Genomic DNA, 25801 nt, shown 5'->3' on the forward strand with positions numbered 1-25801 from the left:
GAAGATCAGTTCAGATGAATTAAGACGTAAGTGTGAAGAGCGACTCTGAAATTTTAGAACATGCAGGAGAGTAACGTTACTGACTGAAAGCAGGGAAAGCCTTCTTAAGGAAGATGCAGAAAAGCACAGATCATAAAGGAGAGCTTTGACAGACTTGGCTATTGAAATACAAATTTCTGTGCATCAGAAGACCCCATAAAAAGGTCAAACGAACAAGTCATAGGCCGGGAGTAGACGTTTCCACAGCATTAGCTAATAACCAACAGCCAGAATAAACAACCAATAACCAGAATAAATCGAAGACTTCCACAAATCAAAAAGGAAAGGCAAATAATGCAGCGGGAAAGGGCAAAGTGTACAAGCAAGGAACTCGGGACAGGAAATCGGGCTGATGAGTAGACCTGTAAAAACCGTCATCTGTTTACGCATAGTCAGGAAATGCAAAGTAAACCCACCTGTCAGTTTAGTTGAAATTAAGAAATCTAACAGTCTCGAGTTTTAGAGAAGATGTGGAGAAATGAGGATTCCTTTATGCTGTTGGTGGGTTGGTAGAACCACTTTGGAAAGTGATGTCACGGTATCTAACCCGCCGGAACTCACACAACAGCAGTTGCTGCTGTGGGCATGTGCTCCGGAAGGTCCCTGGCCTAATGCACAGAGAGAGACCTGCGAGACCATCACAGCAGCATCGTGTATGATGGCAAAACGCTGGGAACCTCTCGATTGTTCATCATCAGGAGAGTGGATAGGAGGGTGTGTTCCGTCTGTGCAGCAAGACCGTGAGTGACCTAGAATTAACTATATTAACATGGATCACAAGCAATGTTAAGCTAAAAAAAAAAGAAAAGCAAGATTTGAAATAATACAAGGCATATGATACTACTTAACTAATTTTTTAAATTGAAGCATAGTTGATTTACAATGTTGTGCTAATTTCTGCTGTACAGCAGAGTGACTCAGTTACACACACACATTCTTTTTCCATTATTTTCCATTACGGTTTAGCATATGATACTAAATATTTAATAAGGGCGGAAGCATCTTGTTTCAAAACACATTGCATAACAAGTTCATGGTATATGTGGAAGTACAGGTGTAAAAGCTTGCATGGGAATGTTTAACACCAAATTCAGGGTGAGCTGGGCTTGGGGAGAGGAGGAATGAGACTGGAGAGTTCTACTGAGGGAACTTCAGCTACATTTTAAAGTTTTATTTCTTAAGCTGGGTAATGGGTACACAGAGCTTTAAATATTGTTCATTGTACCTTTCTGAATGTTTGAAATAGTACATAATTTAAAATTAAATGGGTACAAAAAGATAAACTAAGTAGACCTTAACCAAAAGAAAGCTGGTGTAATGTTAACATCAGCCAAAAGAGAAGTGAAAAAGAAGGTGAGAAAAAAGCTGTTGTAAAAATCAGGAAGTACATTACGTAACAATAAAAGGAAGATGCAGCTTAACGGCACGGCTCAAAAAGCATACCAAGCAAAACCCGACAGAATTACAGGGAGAAATCAGCAGTCCACCCTCTTTTAAGAGACTTATACTTCTATCAGACTGAAGGATGAAGCTGATCAGGGATTAGACAGGATGTAAAAGAACTCACGAGCACAGCAGTCACAAATCGGCTGGTGCGCACAGAACTTGCCGATTGATAGTGAATAAAATAGCCATTATTTGGGGCACAAGGAGCATTCACAGAAACCGATCACTTGTTAAGTCGCTCCGGAAATTTCTACAAGCATTAAAGAATCACAGTCCTACAGCGCACATTCTTTTTTTTTTAAATTTATTTATGTTGTTTATTTTTCTTTGGCTGCGTTGGGTCTTTGTTGCTTTGCGCGGGCTTTCTCTAGTTGCAGCGAGCAGGGCTACTCTTCGTTAAGGTGCGCGGGCTTCTCATTGCGGAGCACAGGCTCTAGGCACGTGGGCTTCAGTAGTTGTGGCTCGCAGGCTCTAGAGCACAGGCTCAGTAATTGTGGCGCACGGGCTTAGTTGCTCTGCAGCATGTGGGATCTTCCGGGACCAGGGATCGAACCCGTGTCCCCTGCACTGGCAGGCAGATTCCGAACCACTGAACCACCAGGGAAGTCCAGCACATTCTTGCTATTACTTAAATAAATAGAAAGCACTAGTAAACAGTCACTTAAGATCTTCCCCATATTTGAAAGCTGAGGGTTTGGGTTGAAGAAGACAGCACAGTGGGCAGTACAGAATATTTAGGACTGAACAATAATTAGCAAAGCTCATAGGATGAGTCTGAAGCAATACTTAGAGGAAAACTTAGAGCCTTAAAAGCAATTGTCAAGATAAGAGAATGACTAAAAATAAATAAGTTAAGTGCTCATCTTAAAAATCTAGAAAAAAGAATAATAGAGTAAACCAAAGAGAAATTGAAAGCAGGAAAAAATGATGCTAAGAGCAGACATTAATGAAACATAAAACTAAAATACCAAGATAACAAAATCCTAAAAAGCTCGTTCTCAATAAGGCTAATAAAGTAGATAACTTTATAGCAAGACTGATCAAGAAAAAAGGCACAAATAAAAAGTATAGCCCAATGCAACAAACTAGTGAATATAATGAAAAAGAAGCAGACTCACAGATAAAGAGAATAAAAGAGTGGTTACCAGTGGGGAAAGGGGAGAGGGGAGGGGCAATATAGGGGTAAGAGGTACAAACTATTACGTATAAAATAAGCTACAAGGATATATTGTACAATATAGGGAATATAGACATATTTTATAATAACTATAAATGGCATAGAACCTTTAAAAATTGTGAATCACTGTATTGTACACCTGTAACTTACATAATATTGTACATCAACTATGCTTCAATAAAAAAATATTTTTTTTGAAAGTATAGCCTAAAAGGGAGGTATAACTACAGAAAAGGGAGATATTTTTAAAATCCCAAAAGAATATTATGGCAACTTTATGCCAATAGGTTTGAAAACTTAGATGAAATGTGCACTTCTATAGGAAAACATCAGTTACTTAAATCAGCTCAAGAAGAAAAAAGAACTGGATAATTTTATAACCATTAGAGAAATGGAATCCCTAGTCAAAGCTCTCTTCCTGCCTTCCTGCCTCCTGCGCAGGGCTCGGGGAGTTATAAGGTGAGTTTTGCCACGCCTTTAAGGAACAGATGATAATGGACTCAGACACTTCCAGAGAAGGGAAGAAACCATTTCATGGGGCTAGGACAACCTTGACCCCACAGCCCGGCAAAGACAGTGTAAGGAAAGCAAAACGCAGACACAGCGTGAGCTCTGTCAACCAAAAAAACTGCAGGAGGCTGCAAATAAGAAGTGTTTTGGGGTCTTAAGAACTGCAATTCAAGAGACACAGATTTGGCTAAAATAAAAAGAGTGTCCTGGGGAAGAGAAAGAGTCGGGGGCTTGTAAGACAAAGTCACGAGGCTGCGCTCTGACACAAGAAGGGAACTGTGTGTCCTTCAAGGATGGCTGTCACCAGGCATTGTAGGGTAGGTGTCTGATAAGCGTCTTGAGTTTCTGACAGATGTTCTGGAGGCCTGCATTAGGACATGAAGTGGTCAAAGGCCAGAGTCCATCCAGGCCTCCTGGCTCCACTTCAGAGAGCTCTCTCCTTCCACAGATCTGTGAGGCGGGGGCTGTGTTTTGTCGACTGAGGATGTCAAGTGCCTGAAGACTGCCTGACGCACAGCAGGCAGGCACTCTAAGTGTTCGCTCAGCGAAGGTAGATGCAAATAGTCTGAAATAGAATACTCAAAAATCAAATCCAATTGTGTATAAAATAGAACCTCATGGCTAAACTGTGCTTATCTCAGTAATACAATAATTTGTCAATGTAATTTCCTGATCTCTACAGTTTAAAAGAGAAAAATAAGCATATCAATAGATTTAGAAAGATAGAATATTGATATGATGATGAAAAACATGTTATACAAAGAACTTAAAATACTGAGGACTCAAAAAAAAAAAAAAAACCGAAAACAAACCCACAGCTAGTTGGGTGATAGCTAATATGGATGGGTTTCTTTTTTTTTTTTTTTTCTTTTTTTTGCGGTACGCGGGCCTCTCACTGTTGTGGCCTCTCCCGTTGCGGAGCACAGGCTCAGCGGCCATGGCTCCTGGGCCCAGCCGCTCCATGGCATGTGGGATCTTCCCGGACCGGGGCACGAACCCGTGTCCCCTGCATCGGCAGGCAGACTCTCAACCACTGCGCCACCAGGGAAGCCCAGGTTTCTTTTCTGAAGAGATGGAAATAAAATTCTAAATTCAGAATTCTAAATTGTGAATTTAGAATTCAGTTCTAAAATTGACTGTGGTAATGGTTGCACATATTTGTGAATATACTAAAAACCATTGAATTATACACTTTAAGTGACTGAATTATATGGTATGTTAATTATATCTCAGTAAAGCTATTATTTTACAAAGACCGTTGACATCACAGATAAAAGATTGTTGGTGGTTAATTTTATGTCAACTTGACTGGACCATGGGGTGTCTAGATTAAGCATTATTTCTGGGTGTGTCTATGAAGGTGTTTCTGGATGAGACGAGCATTTGAATTGGTGGACTGAGAAAGCAGATGTGGAAGCCTCACCCAGTCCACCGAAGGCCTGAGTAGAATAAAAGGGCTGAGTTAAGGGAGAGTCCACTCTCGCTGCCCGACCATCTTTGAGCTGGGACATCCGTCTTCTCTTGTCTTTGGACTCAGAGTTGGGCTGAAACTTACACCATTATCTCTCCTTGTCAGCTGTGGGTCTTGGGACTTATTCTCCATGACCACAAGATATACCCAGACATCTCCCCTTGGTTCTGTTTCGCTGGAGAACCCAGACTAATACAGATTGAAAGCATAACTAAGGATATCTAGTATTCAGGCAGTTGAAGTCAATGTAATAAGAAAAAGAAAGAGGCAGAAGAACTGGAAAGGAATAGACAAAATAGTTATTATTTACAAATGGTGTGATTATTTACATAGAAAACTCAAGAGAATCAATTAGAAATAATAAGAGAATTCATTGTTGCTGAACACAAGGTCAACATAGGAAAAATAAAGCTTTTCTATATAACAGTATCATTCAATTAGAATATTCAATTAAAATGAAAGACTTCATTTACAGTAGTAACAAAAGCTATGTTATCCAGAAATAAATCCACAAAAAGTATGCAAGACTTTTACAGGTGAAATTATAAATTGTTATTAAAAGACCGAAAGAACTGAATACCTATGTTTATAAATGGGACGCCTTACTGTGGTAAAGGGATCCGTTCTCCCTAATTTAATTTGGGATCCAAATCCCAACAGAACTGCTCTTGGAATTCAGCATATTGATTCTGTGGCAGAGTAAATGGCCAAGGATAGCCAGGACAGTTCAGGAAGGAGTGATGTGCCCCTCCATATATCAAGACTTATTATAAAGCTACAGTAATGAAGATTGTGAGGTATAAAGACAAAGTATCAAAGAACAGACTAGAAAGCCCAGAAACACGCCCAAGCCTATGTAGGAAGTTGCTCATATGAAAAAGATGGCATTTTAAATCAATGGGAGCGGGATGGGATGGTCAAAAAACGAGCCTTCTGTGTGGAAGAAAGGAGGTCTTCATCCTCAGGTGTGCACAGAGCAGTAACCACAAGCCCTAGTTGGATTAGAGACCTAAAAGCCAAACTTTAAAATGATTTGAAGAAATAGAGGAAAATTATTTATGACCTTGGGACGGAGAGAGATTTCTTAAGGGGCAAAAAGCAGAAACCATGAAGGAAAAGACGGACACATTTGACTTCATTCAACCTCTTTACAACACAAACAATTAGTTAGAGGCAGAAAGGACACCAGCAGAAGGTTTCTCCAGTAGACATTGCAGATAGAGAGCTAGCATATACAAGAATACTTAAGGAAGTCAGTAAGAAAAGGTGAGTTACCAGAAATCCAAGCCAAAGTGTTGAAAAGGCCACAGAAAGGAGATCTGAGCAGCCACTGGATACAAGAGAAGATGTCCCGCCTGCCTGGCTCTTCCGTTCACCGCTCCGGCCGGGAGCTATCAAAGGGTGTGACTGCGCTCAGTTTGGGACGAGGGTGTGAGGAAGACAGAGCCTGCGTTGCTGGTGGGACTGTAATTTGGGCTAAACACTTTGGAAATGTCTAGTGAAGTCAAAGGCGTGCAGAACCTACGATCCAGCAGAACCCGTTCTAGACAAACTTCATGTTCACAGTGGGACACACCGGCAAAAACCTCGGAAGTGCCTGTTGGGGAGGATGGGTGAGTACGTGGAAGGGATCTATGCAGCACCTTCCACGAACAGTGGGTTTATACGTGTCCACCCGGGTACACTTCAAAGATAAAAGAGTGAATGAACGGAATGATGATGTAGTCTGACACCTGCCCGTGCATGCTTAAAACACACGTGGTGTATTTCATTTATAGGCGTGTGTGTGTGTTGTGTGGTGTAGGACCACAAAGACTGGAGGCCCCCCAGGTTCACGGTTGGGGTTGCCTGTCGAGGGTGATCGTGGGCAGTGGGACCTGATGCGAATATGACAAAATGTTAGCAATTTCCATTCTGAGTGGCAGACTCACGAGTGTCTGTTACCTTATCCCCTTGTACTTTCCCCCAAATACAAGTGAAAAAGAGGCACGTGTTTCCCGATGGGGCAAGGACGGCATTTAGCCGCCCTCGTGGCCTGGACCCCCTGGGCCAGGGGAGGCAGGAACCTGGAGGGTCAGAGGCCCTGTAGCTGTTGTCTGGCCGTGAGCAGCTTGTGCCCCTCTGCGAGCCTCAGTTTCCTCACTGGTGCGGCAGTGACCAGGCAGCTCTGGGACGTGGGAAGCTCTGCCGTGGTCTCCTTGCCTTTGCTCGCCTTTCTCTCCTGCTGGGAGCTCCCTTTCCATTCTCGGCAGAAACCCAGAGCATATTCATCTTGACCCAGCCCAGCAGCCATGTCCTTCTGGAGGTTTCTCTGGAGGCTCCTGGGCCACCTTAACCATCATCCAAGGACCTGTGTGTGCGCACTCGTGTGCCCATGGGCTTGTGGGTGTGGGCGTGCGTGTGACCGCGGGTGGCTGTGGGGACATGCCCCGGCTGCTCTCCCGCCCTCTGCAGATCCTGACTGGGGAGGACTGGAACGCGGTGATGTATCATGGGATCGAATCGCAAGGTGGAGTCAGCAAAGGCATGTTCTCGTCGGTTTACTTCATTGTCCTGACGCTGTTTGGAAACTGTATCCTTCTGCCGTCTGGGCAAGGGGGTCGGTGCTTCCTGGGCCTGCTCTCCCCTCCCTCCCCAGGAGGACGGAGCCGGTGGTCGGCACGAATGAACGTGTGGGCGGCTTTCCCATGGAGGGTGGGCCATGATGCACCCCTGCCCAGGAGCAGCCTGAGTTACGGATGCAGCCTGAGGTCGGCCCCGGGGGCCGAGGAAAGCGTGAGCAGCGCGTGGGGTGTCCCGAGGCAAGTAGCGAGGTCAGCGCGGGAAGACGTGGGCTTTGAGCCTGAGGGCAGCCATCTGTTTTGTTTTCACTTTAATTTAATTCAGTAATTAAGTTGTGGCACTGGGCTTTTGAACAAACCTTCGCCCATGGAAACGCCCACCTGCAGAGAAGCGCAAAGGAAGGTCTTGTGCGGAGGATACTCCTCAGGCTTGTGTTTCAGGGTCTGGGCTGTGGGACTCTGGGGCGTCAGGGCAAGCCCAGCCAGGGAGGCTGTGCCTCAGGCCCCCTGACCGTGCCGCCCGGTTGGAGTGTGTCCCTGTGGCTGGGCCCCAAGGGGCATGGCCTTCGTCCTGCTCTCGGCGTAGCGAGGCCTCTGCGGGTGCCCACAGCTGTGGGCAGTGCCAGGAGGCAGCAGCCGACCTTGGCGTCCTGTCCCGTGGGCCCCACTGGGGCCCTGAGCAGGCCTGTCTATGAGGCACTGCCCTGGGATGTGGGTCCCCCCTGAGTCCCAGGGCACCTCCTTGCCAGACAGGGGGCCTGACGCACAGGGGTCACGCAGAGCCGACGGCTGCTTGAGCGTGGCACTGGCCCAGAGCCGCTGGGATAACATGGGGCCCAGGGCTGTCCCTGGGCGTCTGTCCCAGGACCAGAAGGGTCTGAGACGGTTCGGCTGTCACAGCTGAGGGGAAGGGGCAGCTGGCATTAAGCGGGCAGCGGACACCCCATGGCAAAGGACTGCCTGCCCATCGTCAGTGTGCAGGGCACTAGGTGACCGGGAGGGCACCCACCCGTGGGGGCCAGGGGTGGGCCTGGGTCTGCGGGGGCGGCACAGGGGTGAGGCACCGAGGGCTGGGGCTGGGGCAGGGGCGGGGGCAGTGCAGGGAGGACAGTGCTGCCTGGCGCTGAGGCTGGGAGAGGCGGCTCCGTTGACGGGAAGCCTGAGGGGGTTCAGGTCAGCGGCAGCGCGAGGGCCTGGGCCTGCAGAGTTCAGATGGGCGGGGCGGGGCCATTGGGCCCCCTGACCCTGGGACCCTGGGGAGTTACCTGCCCTCTGTGGCCTTCGTTTCCTCAATTCTGACTGGGGGCCATAGGAGCACCTTGTCGCGGCTCCCAGGGGGCACAGTGGGAGGACGCTTTGGAGGCAGCGGCCTCCTGCTGGGCACTCCCGTGGCATCTGCCATCCGCACGTTGCCCCTGCTGCTCTGGAGGAGGGGCACCTCGAGGGAGGGGTCCCAGGACTCGGCTTTGGTAAAGGAAGGTGGGAACGAAGCCAGGCACGTGTCCGTGAGCCTTGCCAGGAAGCTGGTCCGTCGGTCTCTGCTCGTGGGACCCAAAGGTGCCAGAGCCCACATGCAGCCTGGGTGCTTGTTGGGAGAGGTGGGGGCAGAGCAGGCAGCCCTTGTGCCCTCCTAGGAGGCAAAGGCAGATCAATCCAACACAGCGCGAGCTTCCGGCCTGGAGCGTCGGCCCTGAAGCGGGGGCAGGGGGAAGGGGTGGTGTGGGCCTTCGAGGAGGCCGGGCAATGTGACATTGCATGAAGGAGGCCGGGTGGAGGCCAGGGGCCCACAGGACCCAGCGGCTGGGCTGGGCTGTGTCTGGGGCTGACGGGCTGAGAGGGCTGGAGGGCCGGGGGTGGGGGCATGTGGACACCAAGGAAGGAGGCCGAGGCTGCTCAGGCCCTGGGGAGATGGGCCCCTGTGTTGTCAGAGGGAGCCGTGGTCTGAGCCTGGGAGAGGCTGTGCGTCGGAGGGCTTCCCTTCCTTAGCTGGAGCCGACCAGACACTCTGCTGAACGTCTTCCTGGCCATCGCCGTGGACAACCTTGCCAACGCGCAGGAACTGACCAAGGTGTGTAGGTAGGGACCCACCTGCAGCCTAGCTACGGGTGGGGTGGGGGGGTCAATCCGTGTCGCTCTGGATGCTGCTGCAGAGCCATGAGGAGGGCCAGGACCTGGGTTAAGGGCCATGTGACTGCTGTCCAGGGGTGTTTCCTCCAGGCCCTGGACAGGCAGGGCTGTGGGGAACGGCACCGAGGAGGTGGGCAGAAAGAGCATGCTGGGAAGGCAGATGGGCACGAGGGCAGCTCCTGGGAAGCCGAGACCTGGGAAGGATGACCGGAGAGGCAGGAGGAGGTGTGGGAGCTGGTGGTGGATGACATGACGCAGACCAGAGAGGGGCCTGGAAGATGGGGGCCGGGCTGCCCTGGTCTCTGTGTGGAGTGGGCTGTGTCCTCTCAGGAGCGAGACGCATCAGGAGGTGGGCCTAGGGGCCATCCAGTCTGAAGACCCCAGAGGGCGCTGAGGGACCCTTGTGGTCATTCCCGGTGTGGCTGGCTGAGCTCAGGCTGGCGCTGGGCAGCGCGGTCCTGAGTCGGGCCAGGCTGGCGCTGGGGGAGCAGTCGGTGCCTGTTCTCGGCAAGCCCGTGTCCCGGCAGGACAGCTTTCTTTCCAGGCTGTGCCCAGTGGGAGTCGTCTAACAGTCATGTCTCATCCTTGAGCCTGGCGGGGGACGTGATTACACGTGTCTCCCCTGTGGTTTCCCTCCAGATGGCACAACCCCCTGCCTGCTTACCGTCACCCTCTGTGCCCTGGGCAGTGCAGGCAGCCCGCTGTTTCAGCCTCAGGCTGGCGCTTTGACAAGCCCGGCTCCCGGTGCAGAGGGCACTCCTGCTGGTCAGGGGCTCTGAGCAGGCTCTGCTCCTTGCAGGCACGCGCATACTTGCTCTGTACGCCGGGCCTATGCCTGTGCGCGCACCTGTGTGTGTGGGTGTCTGTGCGCTCGCGCCCGCCGTCCCTGACAGCCTCCCACTTGTGTAGCACCCACTCCAGTCTAGCACATCCTAAGACTCTTAACACTGTCCCCGTTCTGGGGCTTGACTCGGGCCTTCCCTGAGGAAGGCAGGCGACAGAGATGCAGGTGTGCCACAGTGGTCCTGACAGCGCGTGCTGTACAGGTGCCCTGCTGCCCCACCCGGCTCCCTGCGAGGAGTGCTCCACGGGGGCGGCCCGTGCAGTGTGCCTCCCCCCACCCCCTAGCTGGGCTGGGGCAGTGCCTGTGGGTCTGGACTCCTCCCTTCTTCTGGGTGCTGGCTTCTGAGGATTGGGAATCCCACTGGCGTGCCCATTTCTGTTGTTAGCCAGTTCCTAGACTGAACCTTGCCATTCAGGAGGGGCTGGAGAATGGCCCAAGGCTCTGGCTGGGGGGACCCGTGCAAGCACAGAGCACTTCTTGGGGTCAGGATTTACAGGACCACGTGAGCTAGGGGTGCCCAGCAGCATCGTCCTGGGCTGGGTGAGCTTGAGTTCAAAGCTCTCACTGCCCCTTCAAGGCTGTCAGTGGGTGAGGACATACTGACAGGCCATGTCCTTGGGGCCCTGTATCCATGCACAGACCATAGGTGGTGGGCCCTTGGGGCAAACTGCCCTAATTCAGGAATTTCCTTGCTTTGGGAGTTGGGGCAGGTGGACGCCTGTCTGTGTCAGGCTATGGGGCATTCCTGGGCTGGCCAAGAGACCAAAGGGCGGACACTCCCTCCTTTACAGTCCCACAAATATATGGTAGCATCATTTATTTTGAAGTGGAAATAAACTCACATCGAGTTTGTTTGTAGAACACCAGTTGGAGTGATTTGAGGGCCGTAAACCAGGATGGAGCCCATAGCTGGAGGAACGACGTCTCTAGGGTGTTCTGGTGGGTCTAGCTCTGCCTCCCCTCTGAGGCCTGAAGTTTGAATGTCTCTTCTCTATGGTGGGAAGTCTTCAGACAGCTAATAGGGGGCTTAGTTGCCATTGCTATGCCTCTAAAAGCAGATTCAAGGACATTTGGGGACATGTTGGGAATGCCAGCTCCCAGGGGAGCCAGGTGGGCCCGGGATTGGGGTAATGGGGGATATACGCATGGGCCCAGTGATCTAGCTGGACGGCACGGAGACTGGCTTCCCTCCCAGGGCTGGTAGACTCAGCCTAGAGCTGTTTATCTAGATCTGAGGAGCAGATCATGTTGGTTTTGCCTAGTGACAGGGGGCCAGGGCTGGAGGGTCTGTCTGGATGTCCACTCCCTTCCCATGGAGGGGGCAGAGGCAGGGCGGGGTGTCCGCGCAGGTGCGCACACATGAGCACATGCTATCCCGGGTGGCAGAGAGCCGTGGCGCTCCTCTCCAGGAACTCAGTGGGGAAGGGAACACAGGGCCAGGCATGGTCACAGGTAGACAGATGTGACCCGATGAGTGCAGGTGGAAAAGCTCAAAGGCTGCAAGGTGGCCCTGCTAGGCACATTGCTGGTGATGGTTCGTGTGGGTGGTGCAGGGCAGGGACCCAGGCTCAGGGTGGGGCGCCTGCCCCTCGCCCTGGCTCAGCACCCTGGGGAAGAGGTGACTTCGTTCCAGTGTGACAAGTGCTCTGGGTGGCGGGGGAGCAGGTGGGAATAAAGGAGGGGTGGGTTTGCATTTTGATGGAATAAAGACTAACACGTGGAAATGGGTCCCTGGGGCTGGAGCTCTGGAGTGGGGCTGTCAGCTGTGAGCGCCCTGGGAAGGGGTGCTGACACAGAAACCCTGGGGACTCTTGCCTGCAGAGGTGGGCGTAGCAGGGCGGTCTGGAGCGTGGGTGGGTCGTGCTAAGGCAGGAGCTGGCTTCCTGGCCCCACTGGCTCAGGAGGCAGGAAGGACTCAGAGGCTCCAGGCGGAAGAGCTGGTGGCATCGGAGTGGACACAGCACTCTCAGGCTAGCTACACATTTCTGTCTGTCCAAACAGGACGAAGAGGAGATGGAAGAAGCAGCCAACCAGAAGCTTGCTCTGCAAAAGGCCAAAGAAGTGGCTGAAGTCAGCCCCATGTCTGCCGCCAACATCTCCATCGCCGCGTAAGGCTCTCGGAGTGGGTTGTGGGCGGTGGCGGGAGCAGAGTCCAGCTCCCCCGGGGCCTCCTCAGGGGCCCTCGCCTTGGCTGGAGCTGTTAGGATACAGCCCCTTCCCAGGAGCTGAGATGCGGGGGAATGGCACTCCTCCCCTGCGGGGACTTTTGAGCAAAGAGACCACCAAGTGAAGCCTCCCCGCTTCTCCCCGCCGGGGTGAGAGCGCGGTGTGGCAACGCCGTGGGTGGGAGTGACCACGGAAGGCGGCCCTCTGGACAGTCTTGGGCAGCGCCAGGGACTTGGTGTGTCTGACTTACACACCGCCTTTCAGAAGTGTGTTTTGTGAGCCGGAAGATTCAAGGGGTTACTTCAGCAGCCCAAGAGACTTAATGCAGTTTCCAATAGTATCGAGTTCTGGTGTTGGGACAGGGGTCGAGAGGAGGCCTCTCTGATGAGCAGAGGTGCAGGCGGGGCTGAGACTCCCGTCGGGGACTCTGGTCACCCAGAGCCAGCTGAGAGTGCTGCTGGGGGCGTTATGGATTTCCGAGTTGGGACAGAACGCCCCAGCGCAGGGCCAAAAGCCACGGTGGGCTGGGGGGCGTTGGCCCCCGGGGAAGGAGGCAGGAAAGTCTGGCCCAATCCCGGTCACTGGGTGGCCGTGAGAGAGCACAGAGGGGCTCGGGGCCAGGCTGAGCCCACCCTGGAGCTGCTGCCCCTGCCTTCTGCCCCGCTCGCCAGCCCCCGCCACGGCTCCCACTCCCCACGCTGCTCCACGGGCCCCCGCTCTGCACCTGCTTCCCTCTCCCGTGCACACTGTGCTGCGTGGTCGGAGCACCTCGGGCCCGTCTGTGGTGACACAGGCACTGGTGCCGAGAGTGCGCTGGCACGTGGATGCGTTTGTGGGAGTGGGAGTGTGTACACGCGCGGGTGAGGGTGCATCTTAGCAGCCCCATTCTCGCCTGGACGCCACAGGGCCATGGCCTGTTTTCTAGGAGGATGTTTGCAGAGGACCTGTCTCTAAGGTGAGCAGAAAGTGCTGGCCTTTGGGGGAGAAGAAGTAAAGGGAGGTCCCAGGCCCTGGGAGTCCAGGCAGGGGTGCAGGGGGCCTGCAAGGAGCCAGGCAGGACACAGCCGCCATCATTCCACAGCTGCTGGGGGCTCAGTGCCCAGTTGTTCTGGAGTTCTGTTGTCTGGCCAATGCACCTGCTCGGTCTGCTTGGTCCTGGGCTTGCTGTGACCCGGTTACTTCCTGAGCTGCATAAGCTGCTGGTGGTCTGTGTAGAGGACGTGGTTGGTGACTGACCCATTTATTCACGTGGGCCCTGTGGAGTTTCTGTGTAACTTTTGCCTTCCTGCTGTCCCGGAGGGGAGCGTGGTGTCCTGTGTCCCCTGCTGCTGCCCAGGGCTGCCCATTCCTCGGGGATGTGCGGCAGGGTGTCCACTCCCACCTGGGCTGGGACCTAAGCGGGGAGGGGCCCTCAGCACAGCCACGGGGAGCTTGTCAGGACACCCGAGAGGGAAGTCTGGATGTCCTTCCTCTCCCTCCGCCCCCGTCCCCGTTTGGGACGCTGCTGTGCAGGAAGCAGGCTGTAGACCTGCATCCCCGGGGCCTGGGGGACACTTGGCGCTCTCCCTCACAGCAGACCCCGAGCTCGGTGCTGGCCCATCCCTGTCACGGCCAAGCTGGGGTATGTCCAGGCATTGGCCCTTGCGTCCCCCTCTTGGGCCAGCTGTGGGTCCCGCGGCCTCCCCCGGGACGCGGCTTTGGGCTTGTCCTCGGCCCATCTCCGCTGCATGCACAGTGGGTCTGACGTGACTCCAGGTGCGGAGGGTGGGGGCGTGAGGACCACTGTGCGTGCTGGTTTGCTCTCCTCCGTCGAGCTGAGGCATCTGCGGGCAGGAGCTGTGCTCCAGCGCCCGTCTGTCCCGTCTGCCCCAACGGTTCCCTGCTCTGCTGGCAGCAGCAGCCTCGCCGTGTTCACTTCTCTGCCCGAGCCTCTGAGGTGGTGGGAGAGGCTCCGAGGGACCCCGCTCTGACCTGCTCCCGCAGCGGTGCTGTGTGGTCTGTGAGACGGGGGCCTGGTCGAGACGTGCGCTGTGAGCCTCTGATGCTCAGGGCGCCTTTCGTGTCCGTGGTGTTTGAGCGGCTCCATGGGCCGTGCCCGAGCGGACGGAGGCTCTGTGACGGACCCTCCTCAGAGGGGCGCCCGAGTCCCCTAGAGCCACTGGGGGTCCAGTGTCCTTGGCCTCAGGGGACAGTCCCCTCAGCCTCCTGGGAGGGAAGGACACTCAGGCTGATGCGGCCCTTCTGGCTCTCGGCTGTGTCGGCCTCGACGTCACTGGGACTCACAAGTGCCGGTGCCTACGGCCGCTCCCACACGCGGGTTCACACTCACACACGCTTGCTCTGATCCTTGTTCTCTTAATGTTCACAGTCTCAGTCACACTCACACCAGCTCACATGCTCATTCACAAGCTCACACACTCAGCCATGCACACCGCTTTGCTCACTCTCTTGTACACACATGCCTGTATGCACGCAGGGCAGCCAGGCAGGTGAACTGCTTTGAGCTCCTCAGAAATGCTTGTCGACTCAACCTTGAGAAGGCAGCGCTGGGGACCCACCTGGTCCTCCCCTGGGAGGGAAATGACTGTAAAGAGACCTATGGTTTCTCTCTATTGATTTTGGAAAAGCTTCCAGAAAGACACTTCCAGAAGGACACTCAAGGGAAGGTGGGCTGGTGGTAGAACCTGTTTGCCCCTGGGGAGGCTGGTGGTGACCTGGTGGCAGTGCCTTAGAGCCTGGGGAGCTGAGGGGCCAGGGCGGCTTGGGGGCTGAGCACGGTGTTCAGGAAGCAGGGCCCAGGTGAGGCCGGAGGCAGGTAGGCCCCTGCGTCAGCCGGCTCTGCTCCGCCTCGAAGGCCAGGGGACCACAGGGGTGAGCCCTCCCTGGCGCCCGGGGAGTGGGGCGCCAGGTCCGGCGGGGGCGAGGGGGCTGATCACAATGGCGGACGAGTGGTACCCGCTCCTTCCAGCCCCCCTGCCCTTCCAGGGCAGTGTGCACAGAGCTGCGCTGGACGGCCCACGATGGCGCTCTTGCCCTCGGCCGTGGGGGTCACTGCTCCGTGGGCGCTCCTTCTCTCTCATCTTCTCTCTTACCCCGAGGTCTCGGCCGGCCTCACTCTGATAGAAGCATCCCCGGCCTCCTGCCTGGATGCACACTGCAGCCTGTGCCCTGACCCGGCGCGGCTCACACCGTTCTAGCCGCTCGTAGAACTCTCTGGTGTTCTCACTTTTGTTCTGTTTTGTTTTTTGCATGTGCAGTTTTGTAAAGCAAACTCGAGGTACTGTATCTCGCAGCTCATCTGTCTCCAGCGTAACCTCACCGTGAGTCTCTCTGCTGCAATTTCCATCTATGGCTTCGTGATAACTACACGCCAACGCCTTCTGTCCGCCCCTAACTCTGCTTCCCACTTCAAGTCATTCGCTTCAGGGGGCAGCTCCAGGCCCACATCCTGCAGCCTGGCCGGGGACGGCGGGCACACTTCCTGACGCCCTCACGTCCTGCTCGTGGGATCAGGCTCTCTGGGCTCAGCCCCTCCTCCTCTCCCTCCTGGTCTCTGTCCTCCTGCCTGTCTGTCCCTGTGCTGTCACTCTGGTGTCTTGAGCAGATCTACTTCTCCTGAGGTGACCACCACTGGGTGCCACTGGGGCTGTCTCCTTGTGGCTCCCATGAGGTAGAGGATTGCTCAGGGGCTCAGGACATCCGTGGGGTCCTCCTGCCCCACCCTGCCTTGCTGGGGAGGGGGTGTCTCTGGGACCCTCAGGAAGTCTTGTTCTCGCGAGAGCAGAGCTTCTGCCTGCTCGTGAGGCTTCCGGAGACCAGCCAAAGCCTGAGGTAGAGCCGTAGAAACCCCAGGGTGGCCCTGCTGGGGGTGACACCAGTCTGCCCCAGGGCCTTCTTTCTGCAGGTGAGAAGTCCCTGGAGATGGCCAGGTGCCCTCTCCGTGTCCTGGTGGTGACGGGCACTCCTGCCGTCCCTGAACCCCTGGCCCCTGTTACTTGGCCAGCACAGAGCTGGGCTCGGTGCTCTCACGAGCACGCGGACCTGCTGGCGGTTGGGCCCCCGACGTCCACAGGGTAAGAAGGCTGGATCCTGAACGACTGACTCCCGGGTGGCCTGAGATGCGGGCGTAGGTGCCAGCGCTGCTGTACCTGGGCTGCTCCACATCGTCACAGCTGGGGGTGACTGAGGGAAGACTGACTTTCTCAGCACGGAGACCTCAAAGCAGGGCCTCACCACAGAGGCTCCTTCTGAATCCTGTTGGCACATCTGGGTCAGGGCGGCTGAGCCGGGCTCTGCCTGCAAGCCGGGCTGGACTCGGTGGGGCGGGGGGGGCCCTTCCCTGTGCCCGCTTCGGGAGTGCTTCTAGACGAGGCTTTCGCCTGGGTCAGAGTCCTCTGCCACGCTGCACTGTGGGTCAGAGCCTGACCCGCCCCCGCACATTCTTGGAGCTCGGTGGAGACACAGAGAGTGAGAGGCGAGCGCTGGCCACGCCGCGCCACATGCCAGGCAGGGCAGGGACAGAGCAGCAAGCAGGTGGGGGCAGGCTGCCGCCCCCCAGCAAGGCACAGGGGCAGAGACACGTCCAGAGAGGCAGCCAGCAGCGCCGCCGCGTGCTGGGCAGGCGCCGACGGTCTCGGGTGGCGTGAGGCCCAGAGAGGCAGCCACCCAGCAGGAGCGGGGCTGGTAGAGCCGCCCCTGGGAAGTTATGAGGGGAGCCTGCCAGCCCCACGCAGCCTCTAGGCCAGCAGGCACCCCGCCTCTCCGTGGACTTGAGCTGGTTCCTGGGTGAGGCAGAGCTGCGTCTGAGGGTGAGGCTGAGGGCAGAGCCCGTTCCTCCTGAGCTACCAGCTACCACGTCCCCATCGTCTTTACTGCCTGCCTGTTTCTGTTCTGACAGGCGGGTCCCCAGGGCTCATGGCTGGGTCTGAGCAGGCCACCACCTGCCGCCCAATGGCTCCGAGTCCAGGCCCATCTCGGCCTGCTGGGCTGATGGGGAAGCCTGACCAGTGTCCGGCCGTCAGCCCTCACGGGTTCCTGCACCACTGGGGAGCGCCCCTGGTGGCTGCTGTCCACTTCACAGGGTTCGGCATAGTTCAGAGTTGGACCCTTTGTTTTGGTGTCAGCTGGGGATGGGTAGGTCCCCCGTGGCTCTGGGTTGAAGCCAAGGAGAGAAGGTGGGTCTGTTGCCAGGTGACCTTGGGAACGGGGCAGCAGCCGAAGGTGTGCTGCCCACCAGTCAGCAGGTGGTCAGAGAGGCTGACCGCTGTCCCCCATACGTTGCCCTGCCTGCCCCCCGTCTGGGCCCCCAAGGACAGGCATCAGGCTCTCCTGCTCTCATACTTTCAAGGTGCTTCCCTGGAAATGGCTCCCCACCCTGGGGGCAGGACTCAGCGTGGTGCTCAGTGGCTGGGGCTCAGAGCCGGGGGGTGGAGACCTGTCCCACCTGGGCCCCCAAGGCCCCCAGGTTGTGGCTCTAGGCTGTGCGGTCAGTGCAGCTGGAGTCCGGCGGAGGCCTCGCGTCTCCTTTAGACACTTGTTTCCTCTCGCCCTTGCATGCGTCCGATCGTGGCTCCGTCAGTGACTCGCTGTGGACCCTGTGTGAGTCACGTCCTCCGTGCTCAGTGTGACATGGGGACAAGAGCAGCACCCAGTCCCTGAGGTGGTTGTGAGGGCTGGAGGAGGTGGCCGCTGGCCCAGATGTCACAGCCACCCTTGTCCTCGTGCTGCCACTGCTGCCCCCCCACAGTGGTCCCGAGACCTCCAGGGGCTGCGGGACGAGACTGGCCTCTGAGGAGGTGGTGCCGGCTCGCCAACTTTGGGGTCTTGTTCAGCAAATATCCCAGAATGCAAAGGGCTTCCACGCACCCTGTGGCTGTGGAATCCACCTGTGACCGTGTGGGTGAGCTTGGGGGGCGGTCAAGGCCTTTAGAAGCCTGTCTAGTGAGGGCTGAGCCTGGACTACAGGCCACTCCTGGCGCCGGAAGGCTCTCAGCCCCAGTGGAGCCAGGAGAGGGGAGGGCACTGCTGAACACAGGACGTAGTGTCCAGCCGCAGACCTGCCTGCTGGGCTCCTGGGCATTCAGCAAATGGTCACTGAGCTGAGTGGCAGCTGCCCAGATGGGGCCGACCACCGCAGGGAGAGTCCCCGCCTGACTCCCGCGAGGGCCAGCCGCCCCCGGGGCCCCTCGCTCCCTGGGTAACTGTCCCTTCCGCTCCTGACGACCCGCCTCTTCTCGGGTTCCCTCTCAGACACCCCGTCTTCCTCTGGCCAGTGGCTCCCCTCCTGGAGGTGGAGATAGAGAAGCCCCTCCTCGGGCAGCCTGCTTCCTGCCTCCTCAGTCCTGCTCCATTTGGACGTTGCCCCCCTCCTCGCCCCATTCTGGCCTTCCTGGCGGGCAGCCCACCTGCCCGGGAAGCCTGTCTGCCACCTCATGCTGGTGCCTGTCATTCCCACTGCTCTGCACCCCTGGCCCCCCGGCCTTGAGCCCCCACCCCCAGGTGAGGCTCTCACCATCTGTGGGCGCCCCCCGGAGGGCGCAGGGATGAGGTCTGTTTCCCTGGGTATCGGCCGCCAACTCTGCCCCTCGACTCTGCTGGGGTTGCCAGGGCTCCTGCCGCCCCCCCGCCCCCCCACACTGCGCCCTCTGCCATCTCTCCATCGCTGTGTGTCCATCCGTGGCTTCCCCTGCGAGGCAGAGAGGTGGGGGGCGGCTTGGGGGCGCGGCTCACGCGGGTCTCCCCACAGCAGGCATCAGAACTCGGCCAAGGCGCGCTCGGTGTGGGAGCAGCGGGCCAGCCAACTGCGGCTGCAGAACCTACGAGCCAGCTGCGAGGCGCTGTACAGCGAGATGGACGCCGAGGAGCGGCTGCGCTTCGCCACCTCCCGCCACCTGCGGCCCGACATGAAGACGCACCTGGACCGGCCGCTCGTGGTGGAGCCGGGCCGGGACGGCGCGCGGGGGCCCGCGGGGGGCAAGGCCCGGCCCGAGGGCGCGGAGGCTGCCGAGGGCGCGGACCCGCCGCGCAGGCATCACCGGCACCGAGACAGAGACAGGGACAAGGCCGCGGCCGCGGCCCCGGCGCCGGCGCCGGCGGGGGAGCAGGACACGGCGGACGCCCCGAAGGCGGAGGGCGGGGAGCCGGGGGCCCGGGAGGAGCGGGCACGGCCGCGCCGCAGCCGCAGCAAGGAGGCCGCGGGCCCCCGGGAGGCCCGGAGCGAGCGTGGCCGCGGCCCGGGACCCGACGGCGGCCGGCGCCACCACCGGCGCGGCTCCCCGGAGGAGGCGGCAGAGCGGGAGCCCCGGCGCCACCGCGCGCACCGGCACGTGCCCGAGCCGGGCAGGGAGGGCGCGGCGCCCGGGGCTAAGGGCGAGCGGCGAGCGCGGCACCGCGGCGGCCCCCGGGCCGGCCCCCGGGAGGCGGAGAGCGGAGAGGAGCCGGCGCGGAGGCACCGCACGCGGCACAAGGCGCCGTCCGCGCACGAGGAGGCGGAGAAGGAGGCCGCCGCGGAGAAGGAGGGCGAGGTGGGGGACAGGGACGAAGACAAGGAGCTCCGCAACCACCAGCCTAGGCGAGTCAGCGCGGGGGGGGGGGCGGGGGGGCTGGGGGCAGTGGTGACTGGGCCGGACGTGCCAACCAGCCCGTGAGGGGCAGGCTGGTAGGGTTACACAGATCAGGGGTGCGCGGACCTGGCCGGGCGGCCCAGCCCTCTGTCTCAGCCCCTTTCTGCAGTGGTGACAGTCCTGCCTTGTTGGGCCGGCGTGGTGGGGAGCGTAGCTCGAAGGCGCCCGGGAGGAAGGGAGGCTATGGGTGAAAGTGTTGGGACTGGCTTGGGACACTGAGACTTGGAAAAGGTACCCCGGGGAGAAGAGAAAAATGTGTAACCCCGTGAAGCAAGGCGAGTCAGGAGAGCCTGAGGGAAGCCTGAGGAGGCCACAGGACTAAATGGTGGAATGGGAGGGGGCTGGGCTATGCGGCCATGACGGAAAGGACCCCCATCCCAGGCCAGCCCAGCCCGGTCCCTGGCTGGGACAGGATCTGACGGTGACTTTGTGAGAACCCAGGGGTAACAGGAGCTGTTAGGCTGAGGCCAGCAGTCTCCATGCTTGCCAGTGAGTCACAGACCACCCAGAACTCGTGCAGCCAGAGGCCACAGCTCAGGATCAGCCCGACCTGGGCACGGTCTTTGTGTGCAGAGCTCTGTGCTGAGCCTTTGCCCTGGTGGGGCCCCAGATGGGGTGGCTTAGGGTAACATCCTCTTCCAGGCTTCTTCGTTCTGCACACAGTTCTGTTATATACACATAACGTGATATCAGCCATGCCTGGCCTTGTGCCAGGGACAAACAGGTGAGTCAGCCCTGTCCCTACCTTTCAGACCTAAAAACAGAAATGTATAGGGTGATAAAAACCATGACAGAGGAGGTGATCAGGGATTTATTTGATCTGTATAGGGGTTTAAGAAGCTGGGTTTTGCAGACTGAATAGGAGTTTGGCTCTCCATCAGACTCTGATGTGCATTCTTGGTTGCAGGGAGCCACACTGTGATCTGGAGGCCAGTGGGGTAATGGATGTGGGCCCTGTGCATGCCCTGCCCAGCACCTGTCTAGAGAAGGTGGAAGAACAGCCCGAGGATGCAGATAATCAGCGGAACGTTACTCGAATGGGCAGTCAACCCTCGGATCTGAGCACCACTGTGCACATCCCAGTGATGCTGACTGGCCTTCCTGGGGAGACCACGGTCGTTTCCAGTGAGTATCTTCCCATAACATCAGGGCAGGGCCCACCTTGTGCAGGCTCGGTTTGCTCTCCCCCCTTCCCTCCTGCTCCGTGACAGCCACCCGGGGACAGAGCTTGCCTCTGTGAATTGTTCCCCAACTGGAAAGTCTTTGCTGTCAGCATTTGTGCCTTGCTATCCCTTTGCTTTCCAGTGCCCCAGAGGAGCCCTCTTGCTATTACATGTCATTAAGCTCTAGTCTGCTTCCTTGCAACGGTATTTGCAAGTTACCAGGTAAGTGCCAGGCATGGTGTTAGAGTGCAGGGGGCACAGCAGGGGGGAGTGGGACTGGCTGCCCTTGCGGGGCTCAGAGTCTCGCCGGGAAGACAGACCACAGCGCGGTCACGGCTCTTCACAGTCGCACAAACGCTGCTAAGGACTGTGGCCACAGACCTGACTGAGGTCGGGAGCTAGCGGGCGAGAGGAGGGGGGTCTCAGGGTGGTGGTATTCCACCCACTTACTTATGGTCCTGGCTCTGCAGTTCCTCCACCCACTTACTTATGGTCCTGGCTCTGCAGTTCCTCCAGCCACCTACTTATGGTCCTGGCTCTGCAGCTCCTCCCAGGCCTTTGCCTGAGCTTCCCTTTTCCTTCCCCTCCCTCCCTCATACCGCGTGTGAGGTCATGACGGAGCAGCCGCTCCACAACTGGCTTGTGTGCGGGCACTGAGGGCACAGTGTGAATAAAATGCCAACCTGCAGGTGGCAAAGACAGGCCCTTCGCATGATGCGCAGGCGCACGGGCGTTCTGTGAGCACCAAGGATAGAAAAAAACATTCCCAGGGGCAGAGGTGACTCGGAATTCCAGATGAAGATTCAGCCTCAGGCAGGCCCAGGTGCTGCCACACGCTTGCCTGTCCGCAGACGTGTCCACGCACAGAACGGGCGCTGCCTCTTACCCAGGGGCTCTCGCCTGGGGCCGATGGACAGCGCACAGCGCCAGGTGTGACGGTGGGGGCGGCTGGCTCTGCCCGCTGAGCCTCCCCCTTCCTCGTTGCTCCCTTGGAAGAAGGCTTCCCTGGTCCATCTGTCGTTTCACCTCCCATGGCAGTAGCGTGTCTGTCTTCCCAGACTCCCGAAATCAGCCCCCGGGTCTCATTCTTTCTGGACTAGCTTGAGGGTCCCCACCTGGTTTTTGTCCATGGGAGTCGAGCTGTGGCCCCTCCTCCCCAACCCTGGCAACCACTGATCTTTTTACTGTCTCTGTAGTTTGCCTTTTCCAGAACGTCTTATAGTTGGAGTCACCTAGTACGTAGCCTCTTTAGACTGTCTTCTTTCACTTACCCGTGTGCATTTAAGGTTCCTTCGTGTCTTTTCGTGGTTTGGTAGCTCATTTCTTTTTAGTGCTGAATAATATTCCGTTGTCTGGATGGACCACGCTTTATCCATGCACCTATTGAAAGACACGTTTGTTGCTTACAAATTTTGCCAGTTATGAATGAAGCTATTATAAGCATTCATGTTCAGGTTTTTGTGTAGACTTACATTTCCAACTCATTTGGGTAAATACCTAGGAGCATGGTTTTTGGATTGTGTGGTAAAACTACATTCAGCTTTGTAAGAAACTGGTCTAACCAACTGGCTATATCATTTTTACATTCCCACCAGCAGTAAATGAGAATTCCTGTTGCTCCGCATCCTCTCCAACATTTGGTATTGTCAGTGTTTCGGATTTTCGCCATTCTAATACGTGTGTATTGATAGCTCATTGTTTTAATTTGCAATTCCTTAATGATATATGATCTTGAGCGTCTTTTCATACGCTGATTTGACATCTGTATATCTTCTTTGGTGAGGTGCCTGTTCATATCTTTTGCCCACTTTTAAATTTTTTTATTTGAAAAAAAATTTAGAGACAAAGTTTTAAAGAGCAGTTTAAGGTTCAAAACAAAATTGAGAGGGAGGTAGAGAGATTTCCATATACTGTCTGCCTGCACACATGCATAGCCTTCCCTATTATCAGCATCTCTCATTAGAATGGTGCTTTTTTTTTTTTTTTTTAAACCAAGGATAAAACTACATTGACACGTCATAATCACCCAAAGTGCACGGGGTACATTAGAGTTCACTCTTGATGTTGTACATTCTGTGGGTTTGGACAAATGTGTAATGACATATATCCATCATTGTGACGTGACACACAATATTTTCATTGCCCTAAAAATTCTCTGTGCTCTGCCTGTTCATCCCTCCTCACCTCCCATCAACGTCTGGCAACCACTGATCTTTTCATGGTCTTTGTTCTTTTGCCTTTTCCAGAATGTCATATAGTTGGAATCATACAGTGTGTAGCCTCTTCAGATTGGCTTCTTTCACTCACCAATGTGCATTTAAGGTTCCTCCGTGTTTGTTCATGGCTTAGCAGCTCGTTTCTTTTTAGTGCTGAATAATATTCCATTGTCTGGATGTACCTTAGTTTATGTACGCATTCAACTACTGGAGAACATCTTGGTTGCCTCCAAATTTTGGCAATTATGAATAAAGCTGCTGTAAACATTTGTGTGCACGTTTTTGTGTGGACATAAGTTTTCAACTCCTTTGGCTGAATCCTAAAGAGAGTGATGGCTGGATCATGTGGCAAGAATACGTTTAGTTCTGTAAGAAACCGCCAAGGTGGCTGTACCACCTCATGTTCCCACCAGCAATAAATGAGAATTGCTGTTGCTGCACATCTTTGCCAGCATTTGGTGGTGTCCCTGTTCAGATTTTGGCCATTCTCATAGGTGTGTCATGGTGTCAGGTTGTTTCAGTTTGCGTTTCCCTGATGACGTTTGCTGGGAAACATCTTCGTGTGCTTATTTACCCTCCGTATGTCTTCTTTGGTGAGGTGTCTGTTAAGGTCTTTTGCCCGTTTTTTACTCAGGTTGTTGCTTTTATTTTTGAGTTTTAAGAGTTCTTTGTATATTTTGGATGACAGTCTTTTATCAGATGTGTCTTCTGCAAACATTTTCTCCCGGTTTGCTGCTTGTGTTCTCATTCTCTTGATGTCTCTCACAGAGCAAAAGTTGTTCATTATCTCCTAGGAGTGTTATAGTTTTACATTTCACATTTAGGCCTATGAGCCATTTTGGGTTAATTTTTGTGAAGGGTGTAAAGTCTCTCAAGATTAATTTTTTTGGCATGTGGTTGTCCAGTTGTTCCAGCACCATTTGTCGAAGAGACTATCTTTGTTCCACTGTATTGCCTTTGCTGTCATGTCAAAGATCAGTTGACTGTTATTTGTGGGGGCCCGTTTCTGGACTCTCTGTTCTGTTCTGTTGACCTATTTGTTCATTCTTTCCCCAGTACCACACTGTCTTGATTACCGTAGCTATATAGTCAGTCTTGAAGTTGGGTGGTGCCAATCCTCTAACTTCGGTCTTCTTTAATATTGAAGTTTTGGCTATTCTGAGTCTTTTACATCTCCGTGTAAACTTTAGAATCATTTTGCTGATATCCATAAAATAAATTGCTGGGATTTTGATTGAGACTGCATTGAATCTATAGATCAAGTTGGGAAGAACTGACAATGTTGATTCCTCCCATCCGTGAACATGGAACATCTCTCCATTTATTTAGTTCCTTTATTTCATGCATCAGAGTTTGTAGTTTTCCTCATAGGGATCTTGTACATATTTTGTTAGATTTATGCTTAAGTATTTCATTTTGGTGGGGTGCTAATGTAAATAGTGTTGTGTTTTAATTTTAAATTTCACTTGTTCATTGTTAGTATATAGGAAAACAGTTGACTTTTTGTGTGTTATTAGTTTTTTAACCTTGATAAAAAACTAATAAACCTTGATAAAATCAGTTATTAGTTCCGGGAGTTTTTTTGTTGATTCTATCAGGTATTCTCTATAGGTGATCAAGTCATCTGCAAACAAATACAATTTTTTAGTCTTACTTCCCAATCTGTATAGTTTTGTTGTTGTTGTTGTTTGCCTTATTGCATTAGCAAGGACTTCCGCTATGGTATTGAAAAGGAGTGGTGAGAGGCGCATCTTTTCCTTGTACGTGATCTTAGTAGGAAAGCTTTGAGTTTCTCACCATTAAGTATGATGTTAGCTGTAGGTTTTTTTTGGTACATATTCTTTATAAAGTTGAGGAAATATTCCCTCTATTCCAATTTACTGAGAGTTTTTATGGTGAATGGGTGTTGGATTTGTCAAATGCTTTTTCTGCACCTGTTCATATGATCATATGATTTTTCTTTTTTTAGTTTGTTGATGTTATTATGGATTACATTAATTGATTTTTAAAAATAATTTTATTTATTTATTTATTTGTCTGTGTTGGGTCTTCATTGCTGCGCACGGGCTTTCTCTAGTTGCAGCGAGCGGGGGCTACTCTTCGTTGCTGCGCACGGGCTTTCTCTAGTTGCAGCGAGCGGGGGCTACTCTTCGTTGCTGCGCACGGGCTTTCTCTAGTTGCAGCGAGCGGGCGCTACTCTTTGTTGCGGTGCACGGGCTTCCTATTGTGGTGGCTTCTCTTGTTGCACAGCACGGGCTCTACGGGCATGGGCTTCAGTAGTTGTGGCATGTGGGCTCCGTAGTCATGGTGCATGGGCTCTAGAGCACGGGCTCAGTAGTTGTGGTGCACGGGCTTCGTTGCTCCGCGGCATGTGGGATCTTCCTGGATTAGGGATAGAACCTGTGTCCCCTGCATTGGCAGACAGATTATTAACCACTGCACCACCAGGGAAGCCCTGT

The 25801-nt window shown here is 54.8% G+C and overlaps 1 protein-coding gene across 3 annotated transcripts in view; it reads left to right on the top strand.

Moving 5' to 3' along the window:
- The window catches only part of CACNA1B (calcium voltage-gated channel subunit alpha1 B), a gene marked incomplete at its 3' end in the record, with an annotated part of 192444 nt that overhangs the window by 84817 nt on the left and 81826 nt on the right, over positions 1-25801 (top strand). For 2 of the 3 annotated variants that reach the window (XM_079927741.1, XM_079927743.1), the window contains exons 16-20: positions 7098-7215; positions 9205-9272; positions 12177-12283; positions 19087-19911; positions 20871-21088. In XM_079927741.1, coding sequence (XP_079783867.1) covers positions 7098-7215; positions 9205-9272; positions 12177-12283; positions 19087-19911; positions 20871-21088 — 1336 coding nt within the window. The remainder of the gene's footprint in view (positions 1-7097; positions 7216-9204; positions 9273-12176; positions 12284-19086; positions 19912-20870; positions 21089-25801) is intronic. The other variant, XM_079927742.1, reaches the window with a different exon arrangement.

The sequence above is a fragment of the Stenella coeruleoalba genome (genome assembly GCF_951394435.1).
Source record: "Stenella coeruleoalba genome assembly, chromosome: 7".
Classification (NCBI taxonomy): Eukaryota; Metazoa; Chordata; class Mammalia; order Artiodactyla; family Delphinidae; genus Stenella; species Stenella coeruleoalba.